The 15,873-nt window shown below is 35.9% G+C and overlaps 1 protein-coding gene across 2 annotated transcripts; it reads left to right on the plus strand.

Annotated features, from left to right (window-relative positions):
- The first annotated feature begins 4,407 nt into the window (after positions 1 to 4,407).
- LOC134851853 (uncharacterized) lies at positions 4,408 to 5,630 on the plus strand. Of its 2 annotated transcripts, XM_063868124.1 has the most exons (3): positions 4,408 to 4,483; positions 4,777 to 4,904; positions 5,388 to 5,630. In XM_063868124.1, the coding sequence occupies exons 1-3, from the start codon at positions 4,443 to 4,445 to the stop codon at positions 5,543 to 5,545; spliced, it is 327 nt and encodes a 108-aa protein (XP_063724194.1). In that variant the 5' UTR covers positions 4,408 to 4,442; the 3' UTR covers positions 5,546 to 5,630. The 2 variants fall into 2 exon arrangements, 1 of the variants encoding a protein (XP_063724194.1); XR_010164263.1 differs by lacking the exons at positions 4,408 to 4,483; positions 4,777 to 4,904 and adding an exon at positions 4,918 to 5,052.
- Positions 5,631 to 15,873: the final 10,243 nt, after the last annotated feature.

Genomic DNA, 15,873 nt, shown 5'->3' on the forward strand with positions numbered 1-15,873 from the left:
CGTATAACCGAAACGGGGGTCACGCCTCTTAAACGAAAAACATCGCCGATAGACGCACTAAAAGCTCCTAAAACAGTAACGCAACTAAAGTCATTTATGGGCTCAATCCACAGCTTGCATAAATATTTACCGGCGATAGCGGAGATGTCAGCTCCATTAAGGCCACTCCTCAGCAAGAAAAACGAGTATAACTGGACCGCGGAATGTGAAAATGCTTTCCAAAATAATAAAGTGGGGGTAGCGAACATCGTTGAATTAAAACACTTTGATATTCATAAGGACATTAGAGTTGTTTGCGATGCAAGTCACAACGGCCTTGGAGCGGTGTAAGAGCAATTGGGTACAGAAGGGTGGCGCCCTATATCTTTTGCATCACGATTCTTAAACGCAGCCGAGAAAAAATATTCCACCAACGAGCTGGAAATGCTGGCGGTGGTATGGGGGGCCGAGTATTTCAGAAATTACATCCTAGGAAGATCATTTACAGTCATTACCGATCATAAGGCTTTAATTTCATTACTTAACGGAAATAACAAGAAAAACAAAACACTTTTTTCAAGACTAACACGTTGGCTGGACAGGCTGATTCCTTTTGACTTTGTAATAGAACACAAACCGGGCGCCAAGATAGGATTGGCAGATTATTTGTCAAGGCATCCTAGCGAACCCCCTAAACCGATAAGTCAATATGATAATTTGTTCACCGTGGCAAAAATCGCTTCGATCAGAAAATCCCTTGGTTTTTCAAAGGAATTAAAACCCCTTGGTAAACGAAATTATCAAAATACTGAAGAAACTGGTTCTAAACAGTCTAAACGATTTTCATCCAATCACAAGCGAGAACGAATAACATGCATACAACCAGCGACGGTTGAGGGCGGAAAGTCATGCGTGAAGACAGCGACCAATAGGAAACGATCAATTTGCATATTGCGTAAATCAAAGAAATCCAAGGGACATTCAGTGTGCTCTATATATTGTTCCCTTGGAAGACGGTTAAATTTGCCTAAATCAAAACACTCAAACAAAATGGATAGCGACTCTAATTGTTCTTTCCCAGTATTTGAAATTGAAAATGTTGAAAATGTTACAATCGATTCCCAAACTAACAATCCGAATATACTACAACCTCAGATCAACTCTCCACTTAGACTAGACGAAAACTTATTGAGTAGCGATGAAATAACTATCATTAACCCTGAAATTATTGCAATTACTAAAAACACACGGGATTCAAAAGTTAAAACAGTACTTTCCATACCTTCGAAATTTCCAGGCGAGCTTTTTCCTACTGTTAATCCGAATCAGCAAATTATGTCCATCATTCCCCGTGATTGCAAGGTTATTAAGAAGTCTCAATCGTTACCAGAACTTTTTAATTTAGAATTTGTTGCCTCGAACATACCAGCGGATGTAAACTTGTTACGAGTGAAAGAAGCATTGGAGAAGAAGACTAACTTGAAGGAAGAACTCCTGAAGATTGGGAAATACTGGGCTCAATATGCTAACGATCTGTCGTTACGGGACGATTGTGTGTGGTTGGACGGACGATTGGTCATTTCTTTACCCTTACAAGTCCCAGTTGAATCACGGATACACTATTACCATCATGGTAAAAGAAACATGTTCGAAGCAGCTCGGGACGTCTGGTACCCTTATATGTACCGAAGTTTGGCAGCAAAGGCCACGTACTGTCAGCAATGCACGGAAGCGGGTAAGAACCTGAAACCGTTATTACCCAAGGGAGACATGGGAAAGGTCCCAGAACCAAGGGAACCCAATGAATGTTTACAGTTGGATTTCTGGGGGCCGATAAATTATTTGAATGAAACTAAGAAATATGTTTTGGTTGCTACGGACCGATTCTCAAGGTGGCCGTCAGCAATGGTTACTACTACTAATACGTCAGATAAGGTCTTAAAGTTCCTTGTTAAGTACATATCGCATCATGGAGTACCTCGGAAGATCCACGTTGATCAGGGATCATGTTTTACCTCTAATAAATTTAAAAGCTTCTGTAACGAGGAAGGCATCGAGCTAATGTACTCCCCAGTAAATGACCATCGAGGCACGGGGTCCGTTGAACGGACGATAGGAAGTTTGAAAAATTTTGTCTTAACATATGCGACAGAAAAAGAACATAAATCTCTAGAATCTATGGTCGATAAAGCACTAGGCGCTCTACGATTCTCCAAAAATGCAACTACTAAATTAACGCCTTTTGAAGCTCACCACGGCAGGGAGGCCAATACTGTTTTACGAAATCTAACGAAAAAACCAAGTTTGAAGAATTTGAATTGGAACAACGTCCGAAAACAAAAATGTTTGTGTTTAGACGAAAATGATCCTGAGTTGAGCAAAGTTGCATTCCCTCAGCATTCAAATTGGGAGGAGAGGTCGGATCTAACATACGCTCCAACCTTGCGAAGGGCCCCTATCACGCTGGATAGTGACCAACAAATGGACGCATGTCCAAGGGGGGAATCGGAAGTTGCCCCACACACCCAAGGGAGTGGAGACACTGGACCTAACATCCAGGGGAGTGGAAAAGGACGAAATCTATACCAGCGTACTACCAGCAAGACCCTAAATCGGTATAAATTACTAAAGTCAAATGTAATCTCTGAATCCGAACATACTTTTAAACTTAAAAACGGATCCGTTCTTAGGAAAAGTGCAGTGGCATCAAAACCGAAACATGACCTTCCCAAGAAACGGAAGCCGGCCACGCTCAAGGATATGCTAGCGAGCGCAAAAAGAGGGGCAGTAGTGAGCCCGAAATCAAAACGAGCTAAGACCACGCAGACAGTCCAATTAGCCACCTTCGAGTCCGACAGTTCGGATACGGAAGACAATCTGCCATTAAACATTCCGGTACGACTACCGGTAGAATTGCTAGCGAGGCGCGAGGCAATTGCAGCGGGACAAGGCCCAAGCGGCAGTACGACAGGAGTGGGAGGAGGAACGGGAGCTAAAGCTAAATCCAGAGTGACAAGAGCTAAGCGAGGAAAAGGGGGCCAAAGTAAACAATTGAAGGAAAGCCAGGAACGTCCAGCGTTAGCGGCGCGGGAGTGTCTTGTAAATAGCAGTCAGGAGGAGGAAGTTGAATCAGGAAGCCAAAGTGAAAGCTCGGGAACCAGGAGGAGTACTAGAACGAGAAAGCCAGTAGACAAAATGGGAGGAGTTATGATCGAAACCATCCAGGGGGCGGAACAACCAGGAACACATCCAGGGGGAGAAGGGAAATGAACTTATTTCACATTATTCGAAAACTCGTTAACCCAGGGAGAGGGATGGCCATAAAGCCTAAAACTCAAATTGTTAAAAACTGATAGTTGTTTGTTATATGATAGTTGAGGCGGCAGGTTGAAGATGTGGTTATTATACTTAAATTTAAATTACTATGTATTTAAATTTTACATCCATACGGAAATGTCAGGGGCTACAATATGTTCAGTTGTCAATCATCATCTTAGTGTCAATCATTCGAGTTGCTATTATTAGTTCCCAGACCTTAATCAAGTGTGAGACTGGTACCTGCCTGTCAATCAACTAAAAGCTGTCTAGCTGTTAAGTGTTGACCTCTAAGTTCACTCTCTTATTTATGCGAACTAGAATTCAGTCAATTAACTATTTAACAGCCATCTTTTTACAAACCCTTGTTACTTACAGCCACCAGAATATAGAAATCATTGTTTTACAGAAAATTTTTTTGCTTAACTAAAGTAAATCATAGTGTACCAAAAAGCACATTAGTCGACAAACTGCATAGTACTCGTAGTTTAAGAACTGATATGCAAGATCTTATAAGGCCTGTCTAGTTTTTTACTCTATCAAGTGAACAGTTCTGCTCATCATGATAGAGTAGAGTGACCTATTGGTGTTCTGCCAGCTCAAAGTTCAAATCTGGTCGAGCTAGAAGGCTAAAAAAACTAGAGCATCGATATGTTATACGTCGCTAGAAAACGATTGAAATTCTCTGATCTTCCATGTTAAAACGCATTGCGGAAAGTCAAACGTCAAAAACCATACTGCGAAACCAATTGTCATCTATCGGAGTGTTTGCTAGCTCAAAGAACCAACGGGAACCAAGAACGGAATCAAAAACCTAATTCTGCAGAAACTAAATCAACCAACTAATATCATTCCGCTGCCTGCGTGATACAAGCTTGACTTCAAGTATAAGGAATTTTCACCGACTAAAACTTACCGGATTTTGAACACTTTTTGGATCTAAAATTTTGTTTTCTCGTCGAAAAATTTGTTAATTTGTCCCCGAAAAATTTTCACTATTCAGTTTTTGAAAAATTTTCTTTTTGGTTCGTGAAAAGATGAGTTGTTACAACGAATGGCACGGGAGCACAACAGGGTGTGGCCTCTCGGCTCACGGATGTCACTTCTCTCCCCGCGTGTGCAATGTGCCCCCCTACGGGAGTGACGCTATGGACGGGTACAGACACTATGCTGGAGGTCACTTTGATAGGTAATAAATAAGTAATTTCAGAGTTTTCATTTTTGCATCAGACAAAACATGTTTTTTTTTACATACAGAATGAAAAAATTGCATGCTTTGAGGTTTCTAAACGAGAATTGTTTGAGTCTTCAACTTTGTATATCATGTTTATTTTTTACGACTTTTTTAAGTTTAAAAAGTTTCTAAACGAGACATTACGAAAGTTTTGAGAAATGTTAATTTCAATTATTTTCAATTACTTTCAATTAAAGCTTTAACTGTATCAGAGTTTTCTATTTATAGTTTTTTTGTTTTCCCAACAGATATTGCCCGGATTACTACTACACTGGATCTACTCTGATGCAACACAATCACAACACTTCATGTCATGGAGTGGGTTACTCGCACGGACACTCACACCACGGATTACTGCACCATCACAACTCACTAGGTTAAACTGAGAATACAAAATAATAATCAACTTAAAGTGATTGATTAGAACAACATAATAAAGTTCATTGTTCAAAGTTAGTAGCAATTTGTGTAGGGCTCGATCTTTGATTGTAATGAAGTGTCTGAAGATGTTTCAAAATTGAGAAGTAAGCAATAAGGTAAAGCATTTTGCAATTTTTGAACATTTTCTTTGTGACTTTTTCATGAAAAATTGCATGTGGCTATATTTCACATTTACAAAAGACATGGTGTCCTCATATTCATCAGAAATCAATGGTTGCATTGTAAAATTGTTTATACATATTGTTCGAACAAAGCAACAAAGTTTTACTACATCGTTACGAGGTCAATTTGTGAATTGTAATAATATATATTATATATTACTGAACTTGTGAATTGTATTAATATATAAAATATATTCGGATAACATATGGGGGAGGAGGGGCGGTAGAAGAGCCGTTAATTTCTGTGTGAGTTCTAGGCTGCCCAGAAGAAATCTGCCACAGTTCCTATTGTGGTGACTCACATCACATGAAGGCCGTCTGCAGGAGGCGTCCGAGGAACTACACCTTCCTCATCGGCATTCTCCAGAACATCCACGCCGAGTTTGGAAGTCTCCTATCCAGGTGTGGCTGCTAGATGTCTAAAGAAACTCTTCTTTTTATAAATGATTTCACTTGAATTTGTATCTTGGTATCCGAAACCTGTAATAAAAATATTTAAACATTCCAACTAATTTTTGCAAAAATTTAAGACGTTTTCTCCTGGTCCATCAAGTCAAGTTAACTACGAATCAAAAGTTCGCCAAAAAAATCAAGAAAAACCCAAGCAGTGGTAAAATTATTCATACAGTTTCAAGAAATCGTCTCAGAAAACACCGAAAATAGGTTTGCCGGTGAAAATCATTGATAAGCTAATGAGAAAAACTATGAAGAGCCTTGGATCCCAAATAAGTTTATAACATTTTTTCTGCAACTTGATCATTATCGAAAGTAGGTGCGGATCTAGGATTTTCTCGAGGGGGGAACGGATTTTCAAAAAATGTTGGAAATATTTGACGACCTTTTTTTTAAATCGACCAAATTGATTTTCCTAAATTACTATAAGCTTTCCTAAATCAAAATAAAGACCCCGTTTTGAGCAAACTTTTTACACCGCAGGCAAAATTTTTGAAAAAACTGGCCAAAAAGGCACTTTTAGGCACTTTTTGGCAAATTTTGACAAAAATGCGATTTTTTTTGGCTCGCGCTCCCCCTCAAAATTAGTATATTTTAGTGCCAAAGGCGCCTTTAGAAAAATTGACTCTTTTTCCTTTTTCCCCCACCTGACACGAGCTTCGTTTTTTTAGTGTAACGAGTGGTTTTACGAGGTTGAGTATGAAGACCAAATAAGTTTGTCGTGGCCTTATTAGTCGGTATGTAAATTTTCATAACAATCCGACAAAGGGGAAAAGTCAATTGGGGAAAAAGATCGATTAAACACAGCCGCTGACCTTTAGTATGAACTAATATGCTTGAAAATAAATTGGCTTCGAAACAAAAAATTTTTGACTTGAATAAAATTCCAATCGAAAAAAAAAACATTCCATTTCAGACAATTATCAGTGATTAACTTACGATACGGAGGGTACTAACTACTCTTTAGCGTTGATGAAAATCTTCAAAAAAACGGATGATTTTATAGAAGAAAAAAAAACACTAAGTCTGCTAATATCAGGCAAAACTATGTCTGAAAAATTCAAGCCGAAATAGCCAAACAAACAATCTATTAAACTTAATAAAACATGGAATGTCATTAAAATGTGATATTTTTAAGGGAAGAACCTTAGCCAATGGGTAAAAAAAGTTGACAACACCAGACCAGAACAGAAGCCCTTTAAGCTAAAAAAAAAAATTCAAAAATACAAAAAATAATTGAACGTCTTTGATTCCCTCTTCATCTGAAAACACACGAATACGTGTTTTTTCGGCTCTTTTCAACCCTTCCCCCCTAATTTGTAATTTTAAATGTGCAAATTAAGTCTGAAATAATGTCATTATAATCCATTATAGTTACAAATTCAGACCACAAAATCGATTATTTTGTCATTATAATTGATTTTTTTTCGTAAAAAAAAAATCCATTATTTCCACTATAATGGATTATAATCCATTTAAAATCGATTATACTTGATTATGACGCATTATAATCTTTAAAAAAATTTGCAAAATCATTTGCAAAACTTGCAACCTTTCTGTGTTACTCACGGCCTACTCGCAATCTGAACTTACTCAAATTAACCCACCTCACTTTGCCCCCATCCGCTTTTACCCACTCCAACCCCCCTCACTTAAACTCACAATTGCATATTTTTGAGCTCAAAATCTGGTTTGTTTTTACAATTTTTCTTGATTTGTTACATATGTTTTTGCACGAAATCTGATTTATAATAATGATTTTCTAGATTTTAGTTGCATATTTTTGAGCACAAAATCTGATTTATATTGGCCAATTTCTTCCTTCCTTAAACAGGTTTTTGCACAAGATTCGATTTACAATGTTCAATTTCTATGATTTCGTTGCATATCTTTAAGCTCAAAATCTGGTATATTTTGACAATTTTCTTGATTTTTTACATATGTAATTAACGAAATCTGATTTATAATGACGATTTTCTAGATTTTTGTTGCATATTTTTGAGCTCAAATTTTGATTTTTGGTGATCTTTTCCTCTATTTAAAACATTGGTTTTTGCCCAATCTTTGATTTACATAGATTTAATAATTTTATTGCATATTTTTGAGCTCGAAATCTGATTCATATTGATCATTTTTTATTCATTTCTTGACTTCTAGAACACCTGGTACGTGTCTTTTTATTTAAAATATCAAGGATAAAAAATTTCAATTGGTTTTCTATATAGCTTTTTTTTTGTCATGTTAGCAAAAAATCGATTTTAGTGTGTCGGAAATTCCATCGAAATTGATTTAAATCGAGTTTTAGACACTCAAATCGCACTAAAATTTTGAAGAAAAATCGATTTAAATCGAATTAAAATGTCTTTAAGTGAGATTCTAAATGATTTCAGTGAGATTCGGATGGATTTTAGTGAGTCGGAAAATCCATCGAAATCGATTTAAATCGATTTTTTAGACACTTAAATCGATCCAAAGTTTTGAAGAAAGATCAATTTAAATCAATTTAAAATGGCTTTAAGTGAGATTCTGATGAATCTTCCGAAATTCTGATGGATCTGAGTACGTAAAATGCACATTGTTGGATCGTTTTGAAATCGATTCAAAATCAATTTAAGATGATTCGAAACAATTTTTGTCAGTGCGGGGAACAAAGCAACAAAATTTTACTACATCATTACGAGGTCAATTTGTGAATTGTAAGCGGATCCCGCTATAAGACCGCTCTCTGTGATCTTTCTTTGAGTCTGTGTTTCTTCTGGTCATGCAAGCAAATTTCGAAATAGGGGCATTTTAAACTCAGACTTGCGCGAAATTTGTCTGTTAGTTGACTCTCCTGGGGGAAATCTATATGCTTGGGGGTATCTAAAGTTTACTGTAAAGCTATAATGGGAAAGACCTATATTGGGGGCTATAATTGGCTCTTATCCTTTTTTGCCCCACTTTTCAAAAATTCTGTTTTTATAGTTATTTTAGGTGGTATTATGGCTAAATGCGTGATGTCACGATGTTATTATATTCAATAAACCTGGTCACAAGTGTGATTACCATGCCAAAATCCTCAGCATTATGAACACGTTGAAATGGTTTTTCAAAACTGACTTCTGAATGTAGGGTGGGGGATTAGAAAGAACCCATCAATTCCCTTTGAAGCTATAATAGGATTTTTGTTACGCTGAGCCTGCTTCGAAAACTTTTTAAAAGTAATCAGAAGGTCAAAAGTATCAAAATAACCGAGGAATTGTCTAGATATGGAAGTGATAATGATAAAAAGGAGATGATAAGTGTTGATAACCTTACAATTAAACTCGATACGTGTAACGTTTCTTCAAAAAACAAAACACGCAACTCGACACGAAAAAATTTAATATACGTGAATCAGAAGACCAAATGTGTTCTTAATAGTCAAAATTTTTACCATGCAAAGTTTCATTACATTTTGACATCATAAAATTTGCATTTGGAAACTGAAATTCAAATGCGAGGTGTAGGGGAAAAGGGCTTTTTTCAAATTTTACCGGAAAAAGAGCCGATTTTTGATTCACTAAAGCTGATTTAAATTCAGAATTTTGCCCAAGATCTGATTTACAATGTTGATTTTCTATGATTTCATTGCATATTTTTGAGCTCAAAATCTGGTTTGTTTTGACATTTTTCTGGATTTGCTACATATGTTTTTGCACGAAATCTGATTTATAATGATAATTTTCTAGATTTTAGTTGCATATTTTTGAGCTGACATTTTAATTTTCAGCGACTTTTTCTCTATTTAATACATTGGTTTTCCCGCAATATCTGATTTACATTGATAGTTTTCAAATAATTTTATTGCATATTTTTGAGCTCAAAATCTGATTTATATTGGCCAATTTCTTCATTCGTTACACAGGTTTTTGCCTATGATTCGATTTACAATGTTCATTTTCTATGATTACGTTGCATATTTTTAAGTTCAAAATCTGGTTTATTTTGACAATTTTCTTGATTTTTTACATATGTTAATTAACGAAATCTGATTTATAATGACCATTTCTAGATTTTCGTTGCATATTTTTGAGCTCAAATTTTGATTTTTGGCGATCTTTTCCTCTATTTAAAACATTGGTTTTTGCCCAATATTTGATTTAGATTGATAGTTTTTATTATTTTCATTGCATATTTTTGAGCTCGAAATCTGATTCATATTGATCATTTTTTATTCATTTCTTGACTTCTAAAACATCTGGTACGTGTCTTTTTATTTAAAATATCAAGGATAAAAAATTTCATTTAGTTTTCTAAATAGCTTATTTTTTTGTCTTGTTAGCAAAAAGTCGATTTTAGTGTGTCGGAAATTCCATCGAAATTGATTTAAATCGAGTTTTAGACACTCAAATCGATCTAAAATTTTGAAGAAAAATCGATTTAATTCGAATTAAAATGGCTTTAAGTGAGATTCTAAATGATTTCAGTGAAATTCGGATGGATTTTAGTGAGTCAGAAATTCCATCGAAATCGATTTAAATCGATTTTTTAGACACTTAAATCGATTTAAAGTTTTGAAGAAGGATCGATTTAAATCGATTTAAAATGGCTTTAAGTGAGATTCTGATGAATCTTCCGAAATTCTGATGGATCTGAGTACGTAAAATGCACGTTGTTGGATCGGTTGGAAATCGATTTAAAATCAATTTAAAATGATCCGAAACTATTTTCGTCAGTGCGCGGAACAAAGCAACAAAATTTTACTACATCATTACGAGGTCAATTTGTGAATTGTAAGCGGATCCCGCTATAAGACCGCTCTCTTTGATCTTTCTTTGAGTCTGCGTTTCTTCTGGTCATGCAAGCAAATTTTGAAATAGGGGAATTTTAAACTCAGACTTACGCGAAATTTGTCTGTTAGTATATTCTCCTGGGGGAAATCTATAAGCTTGGGGGTATTTAAAGTTTACTGTAAAGCTATAATGGGAAAAACCTATATTGGGGGCTATAATTGGCTCTTATCTTTTTTTGCCCCACTTTTCAAAAATTCTGTCTTCATAGTTATTTTAGGTGTTATTATGGCTAAATGCGTGATGTCACGATGTAAAATTATATTCAATAACCCTGGTCACAATAGTTAGTTTGATTACCATGCCAAATTTCTCAGCATTTTGAACACGTTAAAATGGTTTTTCAAAACTGAATTCTGAATGTAGGGAGGGATATTAGAAAGAGCCCAATAATTCAATAAATCACTGTGAGGCTATATTAGGATTTTTGTTACGCTGAGCCTGCCTCGAAAACTTTTTAAAAGTAATCAGAAGGTCAAAAGTATCAAAATAACTGAGGAACTGTCTAGATATGGAAGTGATAATGATAAAAAGGAGATGATAAGTGTTGATGTCCTTACAATTAAACTCGATACGTGTTACGTTTCTTCAAAAAAACACGCAACTCGACACGAAAAAATTTAATATACAAATATAAATGTGTTACAAAAAAAATTTCATCAAAAATTGTTGTGTTAATTATTGTTCCGAATACGCAAGCGGCGTTCCCAATCTGTATTGCCAGGATTGTTCTCTGTTTTAAAAAGTTGTCTGCTCTGGGTTCCTCAGTGTATACGCTTAGGTCCTTACAAAGATTGCTTGCTGCGGCCGGCCGCACCCTGAATCTCAAAAACTAGCGATTGAAAAAGATACCCATCATCTATTAAGTTTTTTTACTTGTCATTTTTTCGCTCTTCCGCTTCAGCGGCAGCCGTACAAGGGTTGCAAACAGACCCGTCATTACTGCTATTAGGGTCAAAGGATCTACTATCGTTACATCACACAAGAGCTGCTTACCAAAAGCCCATGGAACGAAAGTAAAACCGCCTGGTCGCTTCTGATCGGTCCTGTAGAGGTGTCGTAGCTCTAAATCAGACGGATTGTGAGTTGAAGATAAACTCTGCTTTATACGGGCGTTCATGTTTCAATGCCTAGAGAATATCCCTGCACTTTTGAGGCAAGAAAGGCCATGCCAACCATCTTCGGTAACGTCTTTTCTGCAAACACATTTAGGTCGCTCGCAAATTTTTGAGCTTAATCGAAGTCCTATTGAAACTCTGAGTTGTTGATTCAGCAGTTTTAACCCTAAATGTTTGCACGGGATGATGTTTAACCATTGGGAGCCAAATCTATCTTGCAGCGCGTTGTATTTTTTGTAAGTTCGTTGGTACGAGTCGTAAAATCAAATTTCCAACTCCACTGTCAAAAATTGGCTCTGTACAGTTTTTGTGGATTTCATTTTCTGGAGCCATTTCAATTTTTTCAAGTTCAAACCACCGTTTAAGCGCATCATCATTTGTTCGATCCACAAGCTCCAAATCGAAAATTTCGCTTAAGGCGTTTTTCGCTCCAACTGCTGAGGCTAAGAAAGCGGGTAAAGCTAGTAGACTAGCGGAAGAATTATCCAAGCCACTTTTGGCTGCCGGAAGTTCTGCTTGAAAAAACTGGTTTTTATCCATTTTCCCATTAGTTACCTTGCATAACGAATTTCTTATTAATCTGTCGTAGCGTTCCAAAGGATCATTTTGCAAAAACAAGGTCTCGTACGCAAAAAATATAGGAGTTTTGGCATGCCAAAGCAATTTTTCAGGAGAAAAACACCATAATGGGCGTCATAATAAAACCATAATGACATCCGAGGTTCTTTCAAGCAACTGAATTTTTTTGTCAGGAAATTTTTTTTCCGAAAAAGTGCAAAGATTGGAGATCCTAATATGAGGAGTTCTTCTTTTGTTTTTTATTTCATTTTAGGGCATGTTTTTCGAAATTGTGTTAAAATTGAACTATACTGTGTACTCTTGGTCGGTCCCAAAAACAAGGTTCGCACTTTTCAGTGTTCAAGCTCAGGCCGTAAGTTTGTTCCGATATCAGATTCTTTTTAAGGTCCCGGGGTACTACCTTATAGTCGTCAGCTATATTTCAATCATCTAAATATCAGATGTTAATTTTCGACTCCAACTGTTTGACTAGTGTCTGAATTGTTTCAGCAAAAAAAGTGGGCTTCAGGATCGTCTTGCTGAATTCTGTCTTCTGGCATTATGATAGACCTTCCGTAAAAAAGGTAAGCAGGTTTACTATACGCGCAATGGTTGTATTTGTACAATTCGGGACGATTTGAAAAAAAAAACATGATTCAGCCTTGAGCCTCGTCTCCCTATTTTGAGAATGAAAGGCATTCTTAAAATCTAGTTTTAAAGGAACAGTGCTTTGTGGAATGTCGTTGCGCTCAATTAGGTTTCGAAACAAGTGTGCAGCTATTTCTGCTCCTCATTTAATACCGCATCCTACCTGTACGTTTCCGCAAAAATTTTGTCGCTGGGAGAGGGCCTTGCTTCCAGCGCATTTAGACGCGATACGTCTCAGCGTGTTGTCTATGGCAATCGGTCTCAACCCTCAGTCTATCTTCATGAGGGTAATAAGCTTTGCGCCAATAAAAGGTCTTAGGGGTTCGGGTACTTTGCCATCTCCAATGAGGTTTATCAGTTTAGTAAGCGATTTCAGAAAATAAGGTCCTGCACTGCCATTCGACTTACTAACAAGATCTTTAAAATTTTGAGGAACTTCGTCATCCAGATCTGCTGCTTATCCGTGCAAGTTTGGCTTGCTGAGGGTGCACAGACAACAATTGTTGATAGTTATCAGTTGAAAAATGAGCAATTTTGTCATCCGAAGCAGCAAGGCTTATCCTTCCCCTTATTTTTTCTTAACCGAGCTTTCTACTTGTTAGCTTTATTCTCTGCTTGAGGTCACTCAGAAGCGCGCTTGAAATTTTAGGATGGGGTTTTGGAAGTGACACGTCTCTTGCTCGAACTTTATTATTTATCAAAGAGTTCATGCTTGTGATCTAGTTGCATCCACTTCTTTTTGTAGCTCCAAAAAAAACAAGAAAGACGTTAAGGAATTAGGCATTTTGTATCATCTTCTACATTGTAGAAGATGCCATTTGTTTTGTCCGACATACTTTCCACCATGGGAACACGTGAGTCTTTTGGTACTCTCTTGAGTACTCGGACATTTGAGATGGCTGTATAATTGTCTAGGATTAAATCATTACCTATTGTTGCTTTATTAACAGATTTTACATCAACGCATAAAGGACACTGAAACCATTGATTTTTCTTAAAAATCGCTGAGAGAAATATTTACACAACTGATATGATACCAACTAGAACAACAATCACATCCAATCCAATTTATCAATCCTGAAGGTTTTAAGCAAGCTTTGCTTGTACAGTCTTAGTTGTTTTTCCTCATCTAGACGCAACGTAAAGGTAAAAAAAGAATTTTGACTCGACTTTAGGGACTGAACAAACCCATGATAAGCGGTTAGTAGAAGTTTAATAAATCAGCAAATGAAAGACAAATTAAGTGATTCAAAATTTGAAATCGAACTTAAAAAATCAGAAACAAGGAACAATCCCACCCGAGCTCAATAGGTCCAGCGGTGAACCACCAGACTTTTAAAGCCAGTTCCAGTTAGTCCCCCTTCCCCCCAGAAAGCCACTTGACAGAACTATAATGGGAAAGACCTATATTGGGGGCTATAATTGGCTCTTATCCTTTTTTGCCCCACTTTTCAAAAATTCTGTTTTTATAGTTATTTTAGGTGGTATTATGGCTAAATGCGTGATGTCACGATGTTATTATATTCAATAAAGCTGGTCACAAGTGTGATTACCATGCCAAAATCCTCAGCATTATGAACACGTTGAAATGGTTTTTCAAAACTGACTTCTGAATGTAGGGTGGGGGATTAGAAAGAACCCATCAATTCCCTTTGAAGCTATAATAGGATTTTTGTTACGCTGAGCCTGCTTCGAAAACTTTTTAAAAGTAATCAGAAGGTCAAAAGTATCAAAATAACCGAGGAATTGTTTAGATATGGAAGTGATAATGATAAAAAGGAGATGATAAGTGTTGATAACCTTACAATTAAACTCGATACGTGTAACGTTTCTTCAAAAAACAAAACACGCAACTCGACACGAAAAAATTTAATATACGTGAATCAGAAGACCAAATGTGTTCTTAATAGTCAAAATTTTTACCATGCAAAGTTTCATTACATTTTGACATCATAAAATTTGCATTTGGAAACTGAAATTCAAATGCGAGGTGTAGGGGAAAAGGGCTTTTTTCAAATTTTACTGGAAAAAGAGCCGATTTTTGATTCACTAAAGCTGATTTAAATTCAGAATTTTGCCCAAGATCTGATTTACAATGTTGATTTTCTATGATTTCATTGCATATTTTTGAGCTCAAAATCTGGTTTGTTTTGACATTTTTCTGGATTTGCTACATATGTTTTTGCACGAAATCTGATTTATAATGATGATTTTCTAGATTTTAGTTGCATATTTTTGAGCTGACATTTTAATTTTCAGCGACTTTTTCTCTATTTAATACATTGGTTTTCCCGCAATATCTGATTTACATTGATAGTTTTCAAATAATTTTATTGCATATTTTTGAGCTCAAAATCTGATTTATATTGGCCAATTTCTTCATTCGTTACACAGGTTTTTGCCTATGATTCGATTTACAATGTTCATTTTCTATGATTACGTTGCATATTTTCAAGCTCAAAATCTGGTTTATTTTGACAATTTTCTTGATTTTTTACATATGTTAATTAACGAAATCTGATTTATAATGACCATTTCTAGATTTTCGTTGCATATTTTTGAGCTCAAATTTTGATTTTTGGCGATCTTTTCCTCTATTTAAAACATTGGTTTTTGCCCAATATTTGATTTAGATTGATAGTTTTTATTATTTTCATTGCATATTTTTGAGCTCGAAATCTGATTCATATTGATCATTTTTTATTCATTTCTAGACTTCTAAAACATCTGGTACGTGTCTTTTTATTTAAAATATCAAGGATAAAAAATTTCATTTAGTTTTCTAAATAGCTTATTTTTTGTGTCTTGTTAGCAAAAAGTCGATTTTAGTGTGTCGGAAATTCCATCGAAATTGATTTAAATCGAGTTTTAGACACTCAAATCGATCTAAAATTTTGAAGAAAAATCGATTTAATTCGAATTAAAATGGCTTTAAGTGAGATTCTAAATGATTTCAGTGAAATTCGGATGGATTTTAGTGAGTCGGAAATTCCATCGAAATCGATTTAAATCGATTTTTTAGACACTTAAATCGATTTAAAGTTTTGAAGAAGGATCGATTTAAATCGATTTAAAATGGCTTTAAGTGAGATTCTGATGAATCTTCCGAAATTCTGATGGATCTGAGTACGTAAAATGCACGTTGTTGGATCGGT

This window comes from Symsagittifera roscoffensis, chromosome 7 (assembly GCF_963678635.1).
Source record: "Symsagittifera roscoffensis chromosome 7, txSymRosc1.1, whole genome shotgun sequence".
Taxonomy (NCBI): domain Eukaryota; kingdom Metazoa; phylum Xenacoelomorpha; order Acoela; family Convolutidae; genus Symsagittifera; species Symsagittifera roscoffensis.

Excerpts from the sequence above, each read along its gene's own strand:
- LOC134851853 (XM_063868124.1), top strand. The coding sequence starts at position 4,443 with ATGGACGGGTACAGACACTATGCTGGAGGTCACTTTGATAG. Across the intron at positions 4,484-4,776 it reads GCTGGAGGTCACTTTGATAG|ATATTGCCCGGATTACTACT; the intron begins GTAATAAATAAG and ends TTTTCCCAACAG. Across the intron at positions 4,905-5,387 it reads GCACCATCACAACTCACTAG|GCTGCCCAGAAGAAATCTGC; the intron begins GTTAAACTGAGA and ends TGTGAGTTCTAG.